General features: G+C 35.7%; 1 protein-coding gene across 7 annotated transcripts in view; it reads left to right on the forward strand.

Annotated features, from left to right (window-relative positions):
- Positions 1-23,564, forward strand: part of SLC7A11 (solute carrier family 7 member 11) — a 246,439-nt gene that overhangs the window by 18,463 nt on the left and 204,412 nt on the right. For all 7 annotated transcript variants that reach the window (XR_006201707.1, XR_006201708.1, XR_006201709.1 and 4 more), the window contains exons 5-6: positions 2,077-2,176; positions 9,976-10,020. Coding sequence is in view for 4 of the 7 variants with exons in the window: in XM_042935484.1 (XP_042791418.1) it covers positions 2,077-2,176; positions 9,976-10,020 (145 nt within the window). In the remaining 3 variants the exon portion in view is untranslated. The remainder of the gene's footprint in view (positions 1-2,076; positions 2,177-9,975; positions 10,021-23,564) is intronic.

Below are 23,564 nucleotides of genomic sequence, written 5' to 3' on the forward strand. Positions count from 1 at the left end.
TTTATGAGGATTTGGTAAACTTTCCTTTGAATATTAGGATTTTCATATTCCTGAGACCTCTGTTATGCGGCCAAAATATTCCTGAAGTTTAGAAAAGCCTGTCTTTTGTAATATTTTAAAAATGACATTTTTTAGGATTTATGCTTTAGGACCTGGCCTTTAACAAAGTTTAGTTTCTCTTCTTGATTATTCAGTACTGTACTCTTAGAATATTATCTCTTTTGGCCAAGGAGACAATAGGTCATGATAAAAGAATATTCAATAGATATTTTTATCTGAGCCCCAGTATTTATATTTCCCTTCTATGAGGTATTTCTAAATTCACTGTGTCATTTTTTTTTTTTTTAAATGAAATATATTTTGGAACTGGACACTTTGAGGGAAAAATTATTTAGCACACAATTCAACTTTCTTTGTTTTTGGTCTCAAAACTCATACTTATTATATTAATATATATTGTTGTCTGGGCAACCCAGGTAAGAATTGAGATTTGAATGAAGAGAGAGGGTCATAATCACATACATCATCCAACTTCCATCCTCCTTTTATTTACTTAAGTGAAGACCAATTTTGAAACAAAGTCACATTTCCCCTCTGGGTGATCTCATTTGCTATTTTCTTTGGGAAAGAGACTTTTTTTGTATTTAACTTTGAATATTGGCTGAATAAATCTGAATTTTGGTAGGGTTTTTCTTGGTAGTTATCCAAAGATACACACGAAAAAGGCCCAGTATCATTCATGAAGTAGGGAAAAATGTTAAGAATTAAAGCATTCAATCCACATGTTGATGCATAATTTGTTAAAATCTATCCATTTTAAAATTTAGTATAATTCCTTTTCAGTGTTTGTAAAAGGAAACTACGTCATTCTCTAAGACGTAGTATTAGTGGACTTTCTCCATAAAGGCCAGACAGTAAATATTTTCAACTTTACATGCTATACAGTCTCTGTCACGACTACCCAATTCTGTTGTTGCAGGGTGAAATCAGCCATAGACTGGTAATATCAATCCTAATACACAAACAAGTAAGCCTAGCTGTGCTCCAATAAAATTTTATTTAACACGGAAGCTTTGAAAGGCCAGATTGGGTCCACAGGGTTTACCAACAATGGTGGATGCCTAATAGATTACAGGTTGAAAACAGAAAGAAGAAAGAAAGTTAAATGATATGAGAAGGTGGTTCTTGGATTTTTTTGCTACCTCCTCATTGAGAGTAGACCTGTCGATATTTCTTTTCCAAGTATAGAAGACAGAGCAGTCTGCCAGCAAGATGAGACACTTTGGCATGAACATTATTTTGAGTTAAGAACAATCCAAACACAGTAGGTTCAGGAAAAACTTTTTACCCCATCCTGCTTATACCAGGAAGAGAGCTATTAACAGAGATTCTTTTTTACTTAAGAGACTCATCTGCATAACAGGGCAACTTTTGTTTTCCAAACATCTCCTTTTACCTTCCTACAAATGTCTTTCTCCCCTTTGTATCCTCAGAATGCTACCCCTCTTCTTAGCTCATCTAAGTGTCATACTGTCTCACTGTCTTTGGAATCTCCATGTCTGTGGACGTTCCCATATGTACGTTTACTAAATTTGATTTTCTCCTGTTAATCTGCCTCATGTCAGTTTAAGTGTTAGTCCAGCTAGAAGGATATGGAAGGGCAGAGGAAATTCTAGCTTCCCAACACAAGCTTTACATTATCTTCATTTAAAAGAATTCTACTACACTCCTATGAACTATAGCTTACAGAGTATTCTTTAGTCTTCTTTCATGCTCAAACTCTAAAAGAGCAGAGGCACACTCAAACAAGGAAATGGTTTTTAAATGCTATTTTCCTCTTTGCTATAATTTTATTAGAAAAGAAATGTGAAGTAGTTAGTGTTAGTGGTGATCCATATACTTTTGGGCCTCCTTCTCTAGAACGGATAAAGTATTAATAGATAAATCTGGCAATGAGCAGGGAGTGAGAAATCTGGACCTGGAACAGCATAGTTCATCCCCAACCCTCCCATTTCTTTCCCCATGTTTATGGCTTATTCTTTGAAAAGTCCTAAAATCTTTCTATTCTCATCGCAGGGCAAACACAACACTTTCAAGATGCCTTTTCAGGAAGAGATGCAAGTATCATGGGGTTGCCACTGGCTTTTTATTATGGGATGTATGCATACGCTGGCTGGTAAGTTGATATCTCTAGATCTGGTGGTTTGTATGGTTCATTAATTCCTTCAAGTAGTTTGGCTAAGTGCCAAGCAAGGTGCTAGACAGTGTGAATAACCACAATCCAGCACAATCTACTTTTTCTTAAAGTGAGAAAGATGGTGTGGCTCCCTCCACCAGGGCAATTACTGTGCATATGACTTAACGTAAACATAACTGAGTTTTTCAGTCAAGGTGACTATTAGATTTAGCCTGGTGTTGTAAAAAAACAAACAAATGTGGGCCTTAATGTTACTGAAAGATCTATCACAGCCATTAAGTCAGGAAACAAATGGGTGAGCCCTGGTGCATGTTGCCAGGACCAACTGCTCCATCCTGGTGACTCCTGAGGGGGCTGGACAAATTGAAAGTACACCTCCTGGGGCGCCTGGGTGGCTCAGTCGGTTGAGCGTCCGACTTCGGCTCAGGTCATGATCTCGCGGTCCGCGAGTTCGAGCCCCACGTCGGGCTCTGGGCTGACAGCTCAGAGCCTGGAGCCTGCTTCCGATTCTGTGTCTCCCTCTCTCTCTGCCCCTCCCCCGTTCATGCTGTGTCTCTCTCTGTCTTAAAAATAAATAAACGTTAAAAAAAAAAAAAAAAAAAAAAAAAGAAAGTACACCTCCTGGGCTGAGCTTGCCAACACTGTTGCCGAACAAACTTGGATAAACGTGTCACAAGAGAAGCCAAATGCAACGAGGGTTTGGAAAAGAGGAAGAGAGAAATTTGTTTTGGGTGCTGGCAGCGGGGGGAGGTGACAAGCTCAAGCGTTAACAATCCACCTCTCCACCGATAAGAAGGACACCTAGAATTTTATAGGGAGAGGTTGGAGCATCTGTGCAAAAGAGCGGACAGTGGGTATGTTTTCAGTCCATGATCATGGGTAGGGACTGGGATGTGTGGGGTGTGGTCTTCTAGGCATTCCGTTGCTATCAGGGCTTTTCTGGTCTGGTGGTTAGAACATTCTGGTCATTGCAAAATGTCTTTGTCAATGCCTCAAGAAAGTGCGATAAGAAATAAGCACAATAGGTTTTAGTTAGAGCATGAGTTAAATGGTCTTATCTATTTCCGGTTTTAACTGCTGGGGTCTATGAGCAAGAGGGCTTGCTGACATTAAGAACCAATACAAATCACTTAGAAGTCTGTATCAGTGAGGACATAACAGTGCCACGGGAAATTAAAGATGAGTTCTTTGCTTGTCAAAAGGCCTTTCAGCTGAAGCTCCAAGGTTGTTTGTGAATAGTGATTAATTGATTTTTCTCTGCTTTCCCATGAGAATGAAATAATTCAGATATAGAAATAAGTAAGATGTACCCAGGAGGTAAAATGATACTCTAAAGGCAGGGTAGGAAAACTAAGATAATGAAATTAGGCATACTAGATAATCTACATTTTACTGGTTCCTACAAATTCCTTAAAATTTCCTCCACATTTGAAAAATAAAGTATGCAGCAAAAATGATGAAAATCACTCTGCCATGGGTACATTGCCTTTGTGCTTTCCAACTGTGATAACCATTCTGGTTGAAGCATTAGAACTTTGTTTCTAACTTATGCCTTACTTTATTCAATAACTTGAATAACAATACTCATGGATAAGAATGGGATTTTTCTCTAATTAAATTTTATCGATGTAAGATTCAGTTGAAGTGACTATTACGAGAAAGCCCACCAGGTAGCAAAGTATTGCTTAAGCATCAAAATCTTTGCAGTAAAATTAAATTTCACAGTTTTGGCATAATTAGTGGCAAAATCTCTTTATTATTATTATTTTTGGAGCTAATAGTTGTACAATTTTAGCTATGAGAGTGTTCTGTAAACATAAAAATAGTATCAGGAAACCACACTAGCTCAAAAATTATGTAACTGCATTACAAATGCAAATAAAATGTACTTTCATTCCTTTACTTTTTAGATTTGTACCTTCCAGCTAATGCATGGAATATAAAGATGTATTTCAAAATAAATGGAATGTTTACCATATAAATCTCAATGAATTATGAAAATACAGCATTAGAGGAAAATCGGGAGGGTACAGGAACTTAAAAAAAAACTTTAACCTAGCTTTTGAAAGACATTCAAAGATTGTAGCTCTAAGGAGTATAGTGTAAAATATTTGTATATTCAAGAAATATTCTTATAGCCATTGTGTGTGTTAATCTTGAATCACACAGAATATTTGAAATCTTTTTATTTTTGTCCAAAGCATAATGTGATGCTGGGCAGAGAGAACAGAGTTGTGATCACAGGGTTCGTAGCAGAATCAACTATTCTATGGCCATTCAGCTTGGATCAAAGCTCTGGTGCCCTGGGGCAGCAGCCAAGCTACTGGGAAGGGCACCCGGAGACCAGAGTGAAGTGGGGAAGTGATAGAAGCTTTCAGCTAGAGCCAAGTGTTGGGAGCCCAGCAATATTCACTCAGGAATGTGGAATGTGGAGATAGTCACAAGGGAGATTTGATTAATTCTATTGAATGAAGTTTCTTTTGCCTGTGACTACCATGCATCTGTTCCCACGGAATCTTAAAATACTCTTCTACCCAACTCACTCTCCCACTACCAGCACCAAATATTCGGGTTGCCTGCTTCATGTAGAGCAAACCTTCTCCACTTCTGTAGGCTTTTGAGAGCTGATCGATTTCTCCATTTCTCTCACTCTTTTCATCTTGAATTATCTTATTATCTGAATATTTTGTTTGATTGGTGCTGAACCCAACATGTGCCTCTCGTTAAAAGGATTTAAGAAAGCAATTTAGGTGATACGGATCAACTTTCTTTAGCAATGCATGAAGTGGGCAGTCTCCACTTTCAAGAGTCCAGAGAAGTGCAAAATGGGATGGAAGACAGGGAACTTTTATAGGATGGGCTTAAATTAGAATTAATTAGAATTCTTAGAATTGTTTCAAAGAATAAGGAACAAGAAAGAGAAAGATAGAAAATGAATAAGGAACAAGGAAATAAAGATAGATCCCAGAGTTGGTGTTTGGGGACTGAGTGCCCTATCTTGGGCCTAGAAGTTTATTTCAATTTCTGTTTACAGAGAAAGTGGGGTTTACATGAACTTTTGTTTATACTTTTACGCATATAATCCTCATATCCACTCCCTATTTTAAAGAACAGAAAACTGTTGATTTTCTCATATTCTTAAGGGATAAATTCTAGTACTAGAAATTAAGGCCAGGATTTTAAATGGAATGTTATCTGATACAAGTGGTTTGTGGAGAGACAGATAAGTAACTGTATTTCTATAACAAGGTTTTTATGCTACCTGAATGCTGCTTTGTGGATAGGCAGAAATAATCTGGTTGTTAATCTATGGCCATCAGTCTTAGAAAAAGGAAGCTGTGTTTAGAAGAAACAGTCTGTCGGTTTGGAGTTCCAGAGGAAAAGTTAGTATCTGGCTGTAAATGGAACAAGATGGAGACTAAAAGAGTTCACAGAGACGGGTATTTATTCCCTTCCCAAATGTGATCCTGCCTCTCTGACCTCTGTCTGTCTTTCACGGTATAATTACAAGACTAGGTGGTGGAATTATAAATGAGGCACTGTAAATGAGCCTCTGCTCTCTGTGCTGCTGCTGTGACAACGTTTGATGCAAACAAAAAGTGTGGGGGGCATTGCAAATAAGTCAGACAGAAGCAGCCACTGTCATCAGAACTCAACCACCTAGGGTGTAAGTAAAAGCAGCAAGACCTTTGTTGTCCAGGAGGCCTTGCTCTGTTAGCAATTCAACTCCTCCATGGTGAATGGGAAAAAGATCCTGCCAAACCTTGGGTCTGAATAAAGTAGGCTTTTGGCCATGAGGAGTGCAGAACCTTTTTAGAATGATGAAAACTCCTTCACAGAAACATGATTAGGGGGAGAGAAATCATTAACCCAGCCAGGTCACAGAGTTGGGTCAGAGCAACTTTAATATCATTGCCAATGTCTGCATTCAGAGAGATAGGTCTGCCAGTGTTCCCTGTGGCCCAAGGGAACTCAACCAATTTCAGTCCCATATCCTGATCCAAAGCTAAATATTGCTTGGTGGGATTTTTTTTAAACTGTGTAATAGAAAGTTTTCCGGTGTCTTTCTTCTCCCTTTTAAATCCTATCCTCTAGTGGATTTAGTCTTTCGAAAGCACCTGCTGGGATTATTTTGTACCATTGTGTCAAATCTAATCTAAAGAATAAGCTTTTTTTTAAAAAATAATTCACATAGTTGGGTACTGGGATGCATTCACAGCTTTGTGGTGCTTTTTATACACAATTATGGAAGAGCTGAAACAATAGATCTTGTGAACATTCTCTAGAGGCCTTGAGGAGATGTACAGCAAGGAGAATGCTATGGACTCATTGCTGGAAACTAGGAGAGCATAAAGGTGTATTTCCCATAGGATGTGAATGTTTGGACCAAAATAGGAAGCTTTCTCCTTTGCACCCCCACCCAGCCTTTTCCTTTTCTCTATTCTCTGGAGCTATGGCAAATATTTCAAATTGTGGCCTTCCCCCCCCCCCCCACACACACACAAATGTTTCCTTTCTTGCTGTAAACATTGTTGGAAAACACCAGTTTCTAAAACAACTATTAAGAAGGAACTGGATATTTTTGACGTGAGAAGCCTGGAAACCTCTCTCTCTCTCTCTCTCTCTCTCTCTCTCTCTCTGTGTGTGTGTGTGTGTGTGTGTGTGTGTGTTTTGTTTCATTTTGGGGGGATTTTTTTTTCTTTTTTTCCCCTGCATGTTCTTCCTGTATTTCCCATTGCTTTGGCCTTATAACAAACACATGAAATCCCTCAGAGTGCATATTCCAGATATAAGTATTGATTGTTACTTGCCTTCCTGGTATAACTACAGCCTCTATTTTTAGAAACTTACTCTCCAGTCATTAAAAAATATCCTTGGCTGCTAACTTTTTAGATCACCTTTATTGCTACTATTCTGTCAGCTATTCAAATGTTTCTACTTAAGACACAGTCCTTAAAATATTAGATGTCTTCACCTTGTTAAAAGATAAACTGAAGCGTATTAAAATTTTTAAGACTTTATTTGAGCAAAAATCAATTTGAATCAGGCAGCATTTAATCTAGCAGATAGAATGGAGCTCAGAGGAACTGTACAAAATGAAAGACTTTTATAGGCAGAAGGGAGCAGGAACAAAGAAGTTAGTGTAGGCAAAAAAGCAGTTGGTTTTTGCAAGGTTACTTTCATTTAAACGATGGCAGAAATCTATCAGGCAGATTACCTAACTAGTACTAATCAAGTGATTCCTGAGTGGCTGGTTTAAAGTTCCGTTACTGGGAGAGTTGAAACTATAATTGCCTTGGTTTGGTGTCGTGGAGCTTAGCATAAGTGACTCCATTTGGAGCTTATTGTCTAGTGTTTAACAACCATGAACATCAACTTTCTACTTGTGAATTTAGATGGGTTTTTATAAAGATGGGATAAGACAGGTTTTCTCATTCTTGTTTTAAGCTATGACATACTTGATATTAAAGTCTGTTGGGCTAATATTCTAGCCATTTGGTTTTAGGTTATAGAAAATTCACACTTATAGACCCAAGCTTCTGTGTACCTATATTAATAGCTATTTTATCTTCCATGGAGTAAGAGAATAGAAAAGTGTTTTGAAAATATGACTTTTTTTATTTTGTGGAAATGCTCTAAATGTATGAAATGAAGAAGAGAAATGTCTTTGTCTTCATATGTTTAGCTCTCCCGTTATGATCTCTTAGCTTTCCCATCTTCGCAATCAAATTATCTACATATGCTTGTTTGAGGATGGAGTCTGCCTTGGTCATACATCTTAGAACCTTGAAAAAGAACTATAAGGGCTTAAAAGAGTATCCAGCAATCCCTTTAGATTGGAAAAAGAAGTCAAGGTTGCAAGGTGGTAGACATTTCTGGGTGGGGTGAGTAGAGTCACAAAGTCAAGGAAAGGAATCTGAATTTCTTTCTCTAGGGCCATAACTTTAGGGGGATATTTGTAATCCTATCAAACTTGAAAGTGAACTCTTTTGTGCCTAGAATACTTTTTGTCATGTAAGGGACCCAGAAAAGCGTTCAGGACTTGGGAAAAGTGTCCAAAATGTTCTGCTGTTTAGTTATCCACTTATAGTGTAATGACTGTATGTCTAAAAATGCAACTTCATAGTCTTGTGACTTGAGGTATCTGGATAGGCACATACCAGAAAACAGTGAATTGAAAGGAAGAAGTGAAGATTAAGAATCTATTATCTTTGATCCCGTTGTCAGTTCCTACTTGCCCTTGTGTGCAAGTATGAAGCCATGAACTCTAAAACTGAGAAATGCTATTGTCACACTTCTATTGTCCTATAAGCTTTGATTGACCTGCCACCACTACTAAAATCTGGATTCCTGAAGCCTAAGGCCATCTGGTACTTAAAGTCTGTTCTCACTACCCCTGACACACTTTAGAGCTGCAAAATACTAAACTGTGGCTTCCACCCCTGTGCTTGTGTGCTATACTCAGTCTGGAATGTTCTTACACCACTTCACTAGGGCTAGACGTTAAGCATTTTTGAGGACTCAACTTGGGTGATGGCTTCTCTAGAAAATCTTCCCTGACTTGCCAGTCTGGGTTAGACCTTGCCTCTGGCTCCCATGGTACCCTGTGCACACTCCAGCACTGGCTCCTATGCTACATTGCACAAGTCTATGCTCCACTGTATATACTATGAGGTCCTTGAGGAGAATTAGTGTGGATTTTCCACTTCGTTTTCCCTAGTGGCTGACACGTGATAATCTCCTATATTGCTGGGAATGCAAAAATGGAAAAAAATAGTTTGACTCTAAACATACATCCACTTGTTGACTCAGTGATTATATTCTGAGTATTTGCCAAACAGAAATGATTGCCTGGTCCCCAAAAGAACATGCATATTTATGGTATCTATTCATAATAGCTATATATTGGAAGTAATCCAAAACCATCAACAGTAGAATGTATAGTGTAACAGTACAATAGAACACATCAGTAAAAATAATGAATTATTGTTACATACAACAGCATGGGTGAGGCTCATGAAAATAAAGCTCAGGAAAAAAAAGCCAGACACAAAATAATAAATATTGTATAATAGTTATACAGGCAAATATTAGTCTAGTGTGATGAAACAAAAAAACTTAGCAATGGTGATAAAAGTCAGAATAATGGTTGCCTTTACAAGAGAATGAAAGAGATGATATTGACTAGAAAAGGTGATAAGGAAACCTTCTAGGGTTCTAGGAACGTTTTATCTCTTGATCTTTTTGTTGGTTCCATGGGTATATAAATATGTAAAAATTCACCAAATTATAGATTAAGATTTATGCACTTAAATATTCATATGTTATACCTCTGTAAAAATATTAAAAAATAAAAAATAACTGGGGAAGCCTGGGTGGCCCAGTTGGTTAAGCACCTGATTCTTCTTGATTTTGACTCAGGTCATGATCTCACGATCGTGAGATTGAGTCCTATGTCAGACTCCATGCTTAGTGTGGAGCCTGTTTGGGATTCTCTTTCCTTTTCTCCCTCTGCCCCTCCCCCACGTGCTCTCTCTCTCTCTCAAAATAAATAAACATTTAAAAAACAAAAAATAAAAAAAATAAGAAAAATAAGAAATATGGCTTAATAGAAAAATGATTTGTTGGGGCTTTTGAGTATTGGAGATTTTCATCTCACAATAATTATTTGTTTATAATTTTTTATAATTCTGAGTTTGTAGATATTTAAAACTTGAAACTTTGGTTTATAGTCATAAAATATATTGGTAATTTATAATTCATTTATATCTTTTTAGGTTTTATCTCAACTTTGTTACGGAAGAAGTAGAAAATCCTGAGAAGTAAGTGGCCATATTTATTCTGAAATATTTATGAGGAATATTCCACATTCAACACTAAATTATCTGATAACCTGAAGATATAAAGTTATCATATAGTTATGTTTTAGATAACCAATTTCATAAAAGTCTACATATGTTACGTATGTTAACGTATGATAAGTCAGCTGCCCACAAATGTTCTGTAAGACATGAGCTCCAAAAATGGATTATTTCTAATAATTCATGTGAGTTTTTTCATAACTATTCTATTAAAGAGAATAATGCAGTTAATGAACAATTAGTTATGAAAGCCTAGAAGTGACTGTAGAATATTATAAGAACTTACAAATTTTAGTAGCTAGATGATTGCTTTTACTTTTTGTTCCTAGGTAATACTTTTGGTGATTAGGTAATTTGATGATGATCTATATAATATTCCTAAGATGAATTATTTTTAATTCAGGACTTAGACAAATGAATTTTGTGATTTGCATACAAACGCTTGACTTTATACAGCAAAACAGCATAATCTATGGGCAGAAGAGGGAAATTTTAAGAAGTACAATGTAAGATATGGACAGAATTATAAAGTAATTTAATTCATCTGACATTGATTTTACACCTACCCTATTTCAACCATTGTGGTAGAAATTTCTTACATGACGATAAAACTTATATTTAAGATTTTATGGTCTAGTCACTTAGTCAAATGTGTAAACAAATGAAAGTAACATAGTATGATGCCATCATAGATTATTTACTCATCTGACAGAGAGTAAAGGAGGAAACACTTAACTCTGTCTAGGGGGATATTCCTATACCGAGTCTCAAATGATAAACAGGTATTTTTCAGGGGAGAAAAAAAAACAGGAAAGAATGAGAGAGAGAGAGAGAGAGAGAGAGAGAGAGAGAGAGAGAGAGAAAGGGGAAAGGGAGAAAGACTTCTGAGAAACAAAACATGTACAAAGATGAGTCAGTATAAAATTGCCTAGACATCAGAGACGAGGCTCAAGTGTTCACCATTCACTTTAAGGTAGACTGAGAAATCCTGGGACTATGTCTGTCTGTCAGGAGATGGTAAGCCAGTTAGATCTGGCGAAGTATCACGTCAGAATTTTGAACACGCACACCAGCAACTAAGGTTGAAATGACGTCTTATACCATCTGATTCAACCGTTACACAAGTCAATATGTAATTTAAACATGTGAAAAGTTTATTTTATTGAGAAATATGAGAAATTTATGATAGTACTTTCATATTTAGAACTGGAATTGTGGTACAGTACATGCATTTACCGGGAACTAGTATCTTCTAGCATTCCTTTGAAATGATAAGCCACTTTCTGGCTCTAAATCTATTGATGACACAGATAAATAGGTTGCCCTGTTTTTACTATTTTTGAGAAGTGTGTAAATGGTAACACAGAGAAAAGGCTGTTCTTACTAGATTTTATATACGTAAAATATTTATTGGAGTTCCATTGCAAAGAAGAGATTACTATGGTTTATGTCTTTTAAGTTTAAAGGCATTTTAAAGAGTCTAGTTACTAAAAACTAGTATTAGAGAATATTTCTTATGTAAAAAAAAAGGCAAACTGTAGGTTTGTGGATGTGACCTATAATGTAACATTTATTGTATGGTACATCGATGGCATAGAGATAGCTCATGTTCTCCTCTAATGGTATTTAATGGTTTAAATATAGGTCTATTTGCTGTGTATACACTACTCTTGTGTATATTGAATATATTTTAAACCTATTTATGCCATAATTACCCTGATCTGAACTTCTGATGTATTCTACAAGAATAGTATGCTTTTCAAGATTCTCTCTTTCTTTCTTAAGGGTCTTATTTTCACACATTGATAATGTCTGTGATTATGTACAACTACTAAAGAACAGTGATGTATGCATTCAGTGGTTTTTTGTTGTTGCAAAGAAGTTTCCTCATCTCGAAAAGTGAGAATAATTGTAGCGCTTACCTCATTGGGTTGTGGCGATGAGTTAATACGTATAAAGTACTTAGTTTAGGGACTGTACTTTTTAATCACTACATAATTGGTTGTTGTTACTATAATTATATTTCCTGATTGTAAGAACAACATAAAATGTTACTCACATAAGAGTATTTCCTAAGCAACAATATCCTAGCCAATTCTCTTCAGTGTTTTTGAAAGAAAAATGAAAAGTATTTCACACCTGTTGAAGCCTGTTCTATAAACTTTCAGCACTGAAATTGAATATGTATTTTATGATCTCTCCTATTCTTATGTACAGATTTCATATAACATTTTATATTTAGAGAAAATAAGACGTTTATAATAATTTAAAAGTAGCTATCAAAACTGATTTAGACTGATTATTATCACTGGTTATACCAGATGAAATGTTTTCATTTTCTGGAAATTATGATTTTGCCAACTTCATTAAATATTCCTAGAATACTTTTAATTTGATATTTTAAGGTCTCAAACTAAGGAACTTCTCCGGAGAAATTAAGTAAGAATCTGTGGAATTTGGGATCGAGATAATTAATAATTGCTAATACTTAAGGTGAAGAAGGAAACCTCTGGTACCTTTTTGTTCTGTTATACAAGGTACTCAAATATTCAGTTTTTGTCTGAATGATTCTGTGTAAAATTTAGCTAACAAATTTATTTTCTCAAAGTCAGAATATGAGAAATCCACAAAATCCCCTTAATGAAAAGTAAAGATTAAATTTGTACTGTGTATTTATCAAACCAAAGAAGTTCAAGCTTTTAAGCAACGTATTCAGTGTCTTAATTTTAAAAAATAACATTTCTCTATAAGGTTGGCAATCAGTCCAGGTCTTTTAAAACTAAATCTTATTTTTTAAACACAAGGAATGATTTGGGAAGTATTTATGGTTGAACATAGAGAACAGATGGTAAAATTATGTGAACCTCATCCAGATGTGTAATTTGTATTATTTTGTAGGTAGATACAGCTCCAAAATGTATTTAGTTACAAGGGAGAGTAATTAGAATTCCATCTCCTTTGTGACATGCCAAGATAAATGTGTTTCCCAATCAGTCACGGGTGCATGTGTCCAGGTGTGCTGCAACGTGTAACTTTCTGGCAGCTGGTGAAATGAATCATCAGCTGAACATACAACACCTTTTACTATCCTTATCCACCTAGGCAATAAAATTTTGCTACAATTGTGCCCTAATAGAAAAAGTGATCATTAATTTAGATCACTGAAAATAACAATGTGATTTAAAATATATAGAATGTAGAATGAGGTTTCATGATCACAATGGACTGCCCTTTACATATACTTTAATTTCAGTGGCGATTTTTTCAGATTACCTAACATCACTCTATGGAGTCATTTCTGAACTGCTATTATGAGAATGACTTATAGAACAGCTCCCTAAGTGTTATCACAAGTGAGAGGTAAACTGAGAGATTCATGGAATCAAAATAACTAGCTCATGACTTCTTTCTTCTGTTAGGTCTCAGTTCCTCTTTAAAGCTTTTAAAGCACTAATCCTAAAAATTGGGGCAAAATCCCTGCTATATGATTACATTTATAAAGTTAAAAATGTTGCCGGTGTCCTTTTATAATGTTTTCTTCTCTAAGAGTGGCTTTGGATCTATGGGAGTAGCAATCTTTTAAGAGGCATTTAACATATTTATGTAAAATGACAGTAATTATCACTGAAACTTTTGTAATAATATAAAAATATTACATTTAAAAATTATCTATAGCATGGTGGCTGACTCTCTAAGAGTAAAAATAGTATTTTGCGGAGTTGGAATGTCCAAAGTTTGGATCATGAAGGTGATAGAATCCCAAAGAATCTCTGAAATTTAAAATGCCCCCCCAAGAAATGAAATGGGTAGTAGTAATGATTGGTAATGTGTACATTTGTTTTTAAAAACCGGTGTTTTTATTTGCAAATATAATGAGTTTTGCCTTATGACATTATTTGTGTGGCGACAGTGCAATCTATCATTGTTCACAAAGTTACACAGTGCAAAGAACATATCATTGAGATGTATAATGTTTGTAATCCTGCCCTTCAATTGATAAATCATGTCTTGTGTTGATGAAAGCCAAGAAATGAATTGCTTTTCTTTGACCTTGGGGGTCTGAGATTAGTCAGTTTGTCTATTAGACTTGTTCCAGTGTTCTTCTCACTTCATTTATTCCTTCTGTCTTGAAGAGTTGGAAATAGTAGACTTGGTGAAAGTCAGTAAAGCTCGATATCATCAGTCATTTTTGAAGAACAGGCTATCAGCATGGTCTGAATAATCAACTTTAATAGAAGGTTTAAATAATCAGAGTGTCATGTTTAATTAATACTTTGCCTGCTTTCAATTTATATTAATTGATGCCTGAAAGTCATTGCACCTTGTACCAACGATAACTTGGAAGAGAAACTTGGCTTGGGAAAAATGCCCAAAGACCTTTAAGGCAGTGTAATTGATCAGACTGATTCATAAATGGTCGATAATCACGTAATTTATATTCAGTTCAAATGTTGCCATTCTAAATTCTTAGTATATATGTTTTTATTCCTATTGACTTGTATTAAGCCAGTGTAAAGGCACTTATTAATAATATCATACTGTTTTACCAGGCCCATTGCTTATAGGACATGTAAAACTGGTAACCTGATTAAAAAAACACGGCAAAGCAAAACAATCTAAAAATCTTGTCCCAATGTGCTATAGCTAATTGCATGACAAAACATTAAAGGTTGATTTGAGGTCTTTTATTTTGCATTTTTGGCATTTTAAGGATGCAGTTTTCTGTTAGAGGCAAATTTCATCTTTATATGCTTTATAGCTTTCTAACAGTTGCTAGAAAATAGCATATAATGTCTTGACTATGTATGTGTAGATTATAGTAATGTTATGATTTTTTATTACAAAGCAAGTTTCTCTGCATTCTTAGACCATTTCTAGAGTTTATTTTACAAATACTCAAGTGATATATGTTCTTAAGGTATATAAACTAATTTCCCAGAAAATTACCTCACTGTAAATAAAGGCATTTAGAAAAATCTGGACTAGTAAGCAGAATTAATTTGTAAAAGTATTTGCTGGAGGAATCTCTCAAAAATGATTCATTCATTTTATACTAATTGAGTTAATACATAAATTGAATTTATACCCAACTTAACAAAGATTTCTTTGGCAAAATGAGGCAGCACTTTATTAATAACAATAAGGAATTGTTAGAATTATCTTAATATGTGACAGTGCTTCTCTTTAATCATTGATAATTGATACCTAAGTTAAGCTCATTCAGTTTTGTGCATTTCTTCTGGAAATACATGTAAAAAGTTTTGTGAATCCATTTTTCAATATATTTCAAAATATGTGTACAATTATACTGGTTGAGCAACTGAGGCAGTTGGTCGGTATCTGGCCAGACGTCACAGAGAAGAGATGGTTCTATGTTCAGAGAACAAGGTTACCAAGTTACTCTTCCTTGCCCTTGCTCAGTCTAAAAATTTCTCACTGATGGGACATGTAGTTGATATTCCCTAGGATCGAAATTCTTGCATTTCTCAGTTTCACATATGTCTTTATTAAGGATGCTAACCCCATTGTGTGGCCAAAAAATTTGAAGGTCAATGCTTTTGATTGTTTTACATCCTTTCATAGTACTTGTATCTAAATTTGAATTTGAATTTTATTGGAGCTTATATTTTGAGTTTAGAATCATGAACTCATGTTTTAGGTACAATAACAGCGGCTGTCTTAATTTTACTTTATGTTTCTGTTTCCTTTCATTATTTACAAAATAAGAGACCACAAATGGTATAATGAGTAGAATCAAAGAATTTGAGAATTAGAGGGGACCTTGAATACTATGTAATCTAGCTTTCCACCAGATGCATGAATGTCTTCTATAATATCTTTAAACAGATGTAATTCATATAACATAAAATGAGAAACTGACTATAACTTCCCTGAGCTGGGCTACAATTATTTTTAACTTTCACATGTTGATTAGGAACCTGCTAATTTCTATGACCATTTTAAGGTTTGATGAATGTTGGTTGGGTGGCATAAATAGAGTAGGGCAAATGTTTTGACTGTAATAGGTACAACCCAGATGAGAAATTGAATGACATTAAGTCAGAGGTTACAGAGTTAGAATCCCTTTATCTGAAAGGAACTACTTTTGCAATCAGAAGTAAACGTCAGTCATTACATTGTCTCCTGTTTTTGAGTTCACACTTTAGCGACTCCCCTCATCCATATTCTCATTTATGGAAATCAGCTACTTTTCTCTGTGCCTGGATTTGAATATTAATGTTTGTACCCATAAAGTGGCTCATAAATACCTTTTACATTCTGGGTTATACTTGGTGAAAAACTTCTTAGACCACTAATATCTAGTCTGTGGCCTGCTGCTTGGCATTCATTCAGATACAACGTTGTTTAAGATCCTCACAAAAATAGAATACCCTGTGTTGTTCCTTAGGCACAGAGACAGTATGCATCCAGGCCATTATATCTGCACTGGCCAAACACAAGAATGGTTTTGTTAATTTTGTTCTAGTCATTATCAAACATTGACTCAGTTTATCGATCTACTCAGGAAAATGAGCAACTTTTGAATTTGTATAGGCACAAGCTAAAACAGTATTGCCAATGTAAACATCTAAAATGAGTCAAATGAAGTCGAGACTTTCCAGTAAAGAAAGATTTCCTTCACTTTTATGAACTGTGGAAATATTTACTTACTGAGTCTTTGAAAAGAGTACTCATTTAGAAAATCAAAATTCTAATACTGTCTCCTCTTAACTAGCTGTTTGACCTTGGGCAGGCCTCCACGTTGCTTCTGAATCTTTGTTTACCAGTTTTAAATAGAGGGTGATAATCCCCATATTAAAGTTCTCATGGGGTTGCAAGGATAAAATATGTGAAATTCAAAAATGTTAATGAGTTCGGCAAGTAATACACAAATGCCATCTGCAACCAACACCCATATTCTTGAAAGATTACAATATTCATAATTTTTGAAAAAAAATGAGAGGATTAACATAATTGTTTTATGAACAGGGGTGCCTCTTCTACACACATGACCTATTAATCAGCTTGAAAAGTTGTTCTGCATCATCAGCAAAGAACCCAATCATTAGTAGTTAAAAGGTTCAAAAGATGATGAGAACTGCTTTTTATTTAGTAGTCTCTGATCTCCCTTAGGTGGCAATATGCTCACTCATCATAATCAGAATATATTTCTTGGCAGATTTTTTTTCCTTCGAAACCAAATATTTGTATGCCCACACCCACACTGTCACCGTCACACTGCTGGCTGATGGTGCGGATATAATGGATGGACTATTTGTACTTCCACTGCAGCGACTTATTTTTAGGTTCACGATCTTACCAAGAAACTCCTTTATGAAATCTGCCAAAGAAGGTTTTGACCTGAGTGGCTGGTGTCATGTATTTAAATTTTTATTTTTATTTCCGGCAAAGAAGCTATGGGATTGTTCTAAAACAGGAGAACACAGGTGTTAGTTTGTGTCCCCCCCCCATATGTTTTTTTTTTTAAGATTTATGTCTAATTTAAAAATGCACAGCCTTCATTAAAAATATAAACAGTGTTTGTTGTCTGAGTGATAGATGGATTACAAGGTAGCACTTCAGATTATTTTTAATAAGATGATGTATTTTATTTCCATTCCTCAGTTGAGAAAGTTAAAGCTTTGAGAAGTGAAGTAACTTTTCATGGCCCTGTAATTAGTACATGAGAAGATTAGGATTATAATCCATGTTTGATATAATGTGATATAATGCATGGATTGTTTGGCTTCCGAGCTCATACTCTTTCCAGCATGTCAACTAGTCTCTTTGAGAGGCAAAGCAGAAGTGACCCATGGGTGTACAAAGTGTTGTAATGACTAAGAAAGTAACTTTGCTGTGGAAGGGGAAGTTGGAAGAAGAGTAAGATTTACAAAGGTAGAATAGAGAAATAAAACTATTTCAACAGGGGATGGGCACACACAAAGCCATGGTTTCAAGGAATAATGTGTAGACTGCTCTAGCTAAAGAAAAGATTGTAAAGAAGAGAAGAAAGCAAAATGGCGGTACGATGTGGATGCTGGTATGGGATGAGCCTCCATTAGAAGAATTTTGGACCTGATCCAGTAGCCAATGGGATGTGGTGAGTGGTGGTATGGTACAAGTTTTTGGTCTATGAAGTTGTGTTTAGGGAAGATGAACCTGATGGCAGTTTCAGTGGATTTTCCTTTTTTTGACATATGTACAGTTTAAGGAGAGTTATAATCCAAAAGGTCACATTTAAGTCTTGTTTTATGTTTATTTTCAATAAAAGCAAATGTCTGTGAAAAGTTAATTGCCTCCTGGACATAACCCATTATTACAGTCAGACATGGTGGCAAATCATGTGATAGAATTTTCTGGCAAATAGCATCATAATGGCCACATTGTCCCAGCTCAAAGATATGAACTAAACTGCTTAGAGAACATGGATGAGTCAACGTGGTGTTCATATACTCTTGAAAAAATAGAGTTGTCTTCTTTTTTTTTCTTTTAATGAAAAAGATCGGATCATTTATTCTCTATGCCAGAGGAAGAACAATTGAAATCAAGTTAAATGAGAAGAAAGTTCATTTTCAGATAAAATTATATTCAAAAGTATGGAAACAAGAGAATTGCATTAGGCATTGGAAATCCCAAAATAGAGAAAAAAAGAACTTACCATTTAGCCGTGATTCTATAGATACTGAGGTGGAAAAATGAGGCAGACCAAGTTTGCCTAAGTTTGCTTCTAATTCTATATTTTGGTTCTACATTTAAGTCAGTGAATATATACGAACCAATGTGGGGCATCATGTACTGTATTATGGTCTGTGTTATTGGGAAGGGATGTCACATGCTAGGGAGATAAAGGAAACCCTTTCTTAAATTTTAAGGTCAGATAGAATCCTAAGTCAAATTTGGAAATATTTCAAACAAGATGTGTCAAAAACCTGACTTTCACATATTAGGTATTCGAGGGAAGGGTGGGTTAAGGAGGAGAGGGAAATAGCAATGCCATTACAGGAGAAGATTTGGGCTGGGAACCAACAAGCACAGTGAGATTCACGTTGGTGTTGTGGAAAGAGCTCTGTACCTGGAGTCTAGTGACTAAAGTTCTAGTTCTGGTTCTAGAGTTATGTAATTTTGTGATCATAGCTATATTATTTATCCTCTCTGAGCCTCTGACTTCTCAGCTATGGAAAAAGAATGGTAGAGGATCAAATTATCAAATGTGTGTGATGATGAATCCTGACTTTTGTTTATTGTTCTTTATAATATGTGCCTAGAAGGTATAAAATGGTCTATAAACTTGTGTGCTGCAGGTTGTTGTTAGTACTAGTCTTTTTCTATGTGTTTCTTATTTGTCTCAAGAGTCTAGATATATATTATGAGGGAATTGCCTATGTAAAGAGGTATCTTCTCTGATAGGTCTATTACTTTAAGCATTAGACATTTCCAACAGTCCAGATGGATTTATTTATTCATAATAATAAATATTTTATGTTGCCTACCTAAGGAGAAAAAAGAGGGAGAGGGAGAGGAAAGGAGGAAAGAGAAAGAGAGAGAGAAAGAGAAAGGGGGAGAGAGAGATTTGTGATAACTTTAAAATATATATATTCATTGCTTTAGCCATCTGTTAAATGGATATTCTAATGCTTACCTTGCAGAGTTTTTATGAGAATTAGAAATAATATACCGATGCTTCTGACAATACTTTGCTCAGTGAGGACACTTATTTAATGATAAACCATTTACTTCTTATTTTTGTTATGAAACATGTCATTGGCTCATTTGTAATCAAAGAGGGATTATCAGATCAGGATTTGTGAATTTGGCCAAACTGTTTGTTTGTTTGTTTCTTTCTTTCTTTCTTTCTTTTTCTTTCTTTCTTTCTTTTGCACTAGTTAAATGTTGGGTTTGAAATCCATCATTATAAGGTAAAAGACACCCTTGTTTGAAATACTTTGCCACGGGAATCACAAATTCTCTCAGTCTCAGAGTTAGGCATTTCTAATCTCTCATACTGGAGGTTGTTTTTCAAAAACATATAGTGCTTTGTTGGTTTTCTAAGGAGACATGCTCATAGCTTTTAATGGTCAGATGGTTTACCCGGATAACTGTTTACTACTGTGTCATTTTCTCATTTGTCCCTTTTCTCATTTTCTCTCTCTCTCTTTTTCTCTCTTTTAAAGTTAGATGTGTGGAACAGATAGGGAGAGCTATCTGTGGCAAAAGCTTGATAATAATCAATACTAAAGCATAATAGTTGAGAATGCAGTGATTAAATACCATGGCCACTGTTTCATATAGTGAGATATACAATATTACAGGGAAGATAATTTATGAAATTAAGTCTGTGGCATAGCACTCAGATATTTCATAATATGTAAAACTAAAGCTTTTGACATATATTCATTTATCACAAAATAAGAGAGACTAAAGATTATAAAGCATGACTTTGTGAGCAGTCATTTCTAGAGCCTCGTTGGTTGCCTCATCACACAGCTTTATATAGACCCCTCATATCTCACTTCCTCCAAAGTATCTCTCCTGTTGGCCTTTCATGATGTCACCTTTTTATTTTTCCCTGACATTCTACTGTCATGGTCATTCTTTTAGGGATAGATAGCAAGGGATGCGAAGATGTCTCAAAATTTCCAAGTTGTTTCAGTTTTCACGTTACCTGTGTGCACATAATAACTAGTTCTCCACTCGTTTCCCTTCTTCCATTCACATGCTGGCATGGCTGGCCTAGTTTATTAGACTAACTCACTGTTACAATTAAAAACACAGTGAACTTGACCTTGAGAAAATATATCACAAAGGCCTGGGATTTTTGAATCGGGAGGAAAGTAGCCATCAAATTTCCTATCCCTTTCATTGTAAAGAAAAAGAGTTGAAGCCAGAGAGATGGATTAATTTGTCTGTGTTTACATTTGTTTATATTTAAAATACTGATCCCTTTCTAGTCCTCTTTTCAAACATTTAGCCTTGTTGACTACAGATCTAAGAGTGATGGATATGGCAAGATTGTAGCCTCGAAATTAGCTGGGGGAAGAATGTAATCATTAGGAGTGACCTGTATGTTATTTGAGAATGGAACAAAACTGCCTTTTAAAATGTATAAAAGCATTAACATTTGCCTGCATTCGACTTTCTAAAGCTGTTTTTCAAACACGTAATGAAAGGGGTCCTAGGCTAGCTGAATTAAATAATCTATTCCAGGTCGTTTTTTGAAGGTCATTTGGTTACAAGATTAAAACAGAAACTTTATGACTAGGAAATGCTGAAATGTTAGGATCCTGTAGGGAAATAGCTACTTTTTATTTTCTCTAACATTTTTACAGATAAAACTGATTCTTAAAATAGTTCTGATATCTCTTTGGGGGGAACAATATTTAATTTTTCTGTATTGATATTGTCAAACAATCAAAATCTCACTTCCCATATTCTGGCCTGAGGCAAGCAAAAGAGAAATTGATATAGAAGACATGATTAACTTCATTTTGAGCCAGAAAATGACAAAAGAAATGAGTGAGATAGATAGCAAGAGGAGATCATGATTCGAAAAAGCTGTTTTGTAGCTGCTCAGGGTCTGGTGGAAGAAAGGTTAAATGTATTTTAAATGTATGTAAGTGTTTAGCTATTCGATCCTCGTAATGTCACGGCCTCTGGCCAAGGAGAGGTGATCAGTGGCAAATGCTGAGAGAAGACAGCTGCAGATTGAACTCAGCAACATCCCTCCCTGGTACACGGAGCCCTTTGTCTTTTTGGGCTACAACCTGAACTCTGAACTGCAGTGAGAGAGACAGCTTCAGCCTCGATATGTAGGTGCTTTCAAACCATCAAGTTTATGATGCAAGTCTGACCAGGCAGGGCCAGAGTTTCCTGTTCTCCAAAAGACAGGCTACTTCTGCTCCCGGTGTTGCTGTTTCTAAGGCATCTCCCTGCACACTTCCCTCACCTCTTGGCCCGGCCTTCCCAGCTCCACATCTCCCATCCAAGAGGCAGCCCAGAGCACGGGACATCCTGACTATCTTGTTCTCATATTTCTCCTAACAGACACATCTTGTCTGTCCCATTTTTAAGTGTCTAGGATACAAATTTCCACCTAGCAGTTACGGTCAGGTGATCCATTTAATCAAGTAAGCTTCTTTCTATGTATCCTGTACATAGAAAGGGAAGGTTCTTTCTATGTATCCTGTACCCTATTAGAAAAATTAAAACTTTATGATTTTCATAGTATTTTTTCCTAATGGTGTGTGGTCTTTCTTCATTTTAATAATAAATAATAGTTAAATTTTAAAATACCAAAAATTATGTGGAAGAAAAGTAAAACCACCTGTTATGTCATGATTACATAAAATAAAAACACTTGTTACTCTGATGTTTTGCTTCCCCTCCCCCCGTGCGTGTATGTGCGTGTGTTTGTTCCATGCACGTCTGTATTGCATTATATTACTTGGGATAAATGCACATATGCATTTTTCTTTGTAACTTTGGCATTACATTATAGATTTATGTGTTTGTTTACTGTCTGTTTCCCCTATGGGGGTCAGGGGGTTTACTGACACAGGACTCCATCTGTGTCATTCACTGTTGTATCCCCCGCAGCTCGATGGCACCATGAAGTCTGTCTGCCTCTAGATTTGCTCAGCTTTAGCTCTTTGTTTTTTTAGGTTTATTATTTATTTTTGAGACAGAGAGAGAGAGAGAGAGAGTGAGTGAGTTGGGGAGGGGCAGAGAGAGAGGGAGAAAGGATCCCAAACAGGCTCCACGCTGGTCAGCTTAGAGCCCGTCAAAGGGCTCCATGTCACGAACCATGATGCTTAACTGACGGAAGCACCCAGGCACCCCAAGTTTTTTGCACTTATTATTCATCTAGACCTATACTGCTTTTTTTCACTTAATGTCATTTCATTGGATTTTCCTAGATCTCTGACATCCTTGTAAACGCCATTTTTAATGGTGGTATAATATCTCATTGGGTAGGTATACCAACAATTACTCATGTTTCTGGGAGCATTAAAATGCTTCCAATTTCTTTTAGGGTGAAAGTGATGTATTATGCATTTAATATAGAAATCTTTTTGTATATTCAATTATTTTTTTAAGAAGATTGCTGAAAGGGAAGTACTATGTCAAAGGTGATGGACTCTCAAAAAAGTCTCTTTTTGTGTTGCCAAGTTGCTTTCCAAATTGGGTACATCCGTTTCCTCACTCAACAGCAATAGTTAAGAACACTTAATTAGCATTGACTATAATTTACAAAAATCTTTGTTAATTGAAAAGCAAAAGTGATAGCTCATTGTTTTAAATTACATTTTTTAAATCACATATAAGGCTTAATACTTGTCCCAAGTTTAGTAGCTGTATGTGATTGCCATTTTGAGGCATGAATATTTGTAATTCAACAGAATTCTTTTTTTTTTTAATTTTTTAATGTTTATTTTATTTTTGAGAGAGAGAGAGTGAGAGAGAGACAGAGTGTGAGCCAGGGAGGGACAGAGAGGGAGACACAGAGT

Source organism: Panthera leo, chromosome B1 (assembly GCF_018350215.1).
Source record: "Panthera leo isolate Ple1 chromosome B1, P.leo_Ple1_pat1.1, whole genome shotgun sequence".
Classification (NCBI taxonomy): domain Eukaryota; kingdom Metazoa; phylum Chordata; class Mammalia; order Carnivora; family Felidae; genus Panthera; species Panthera leo.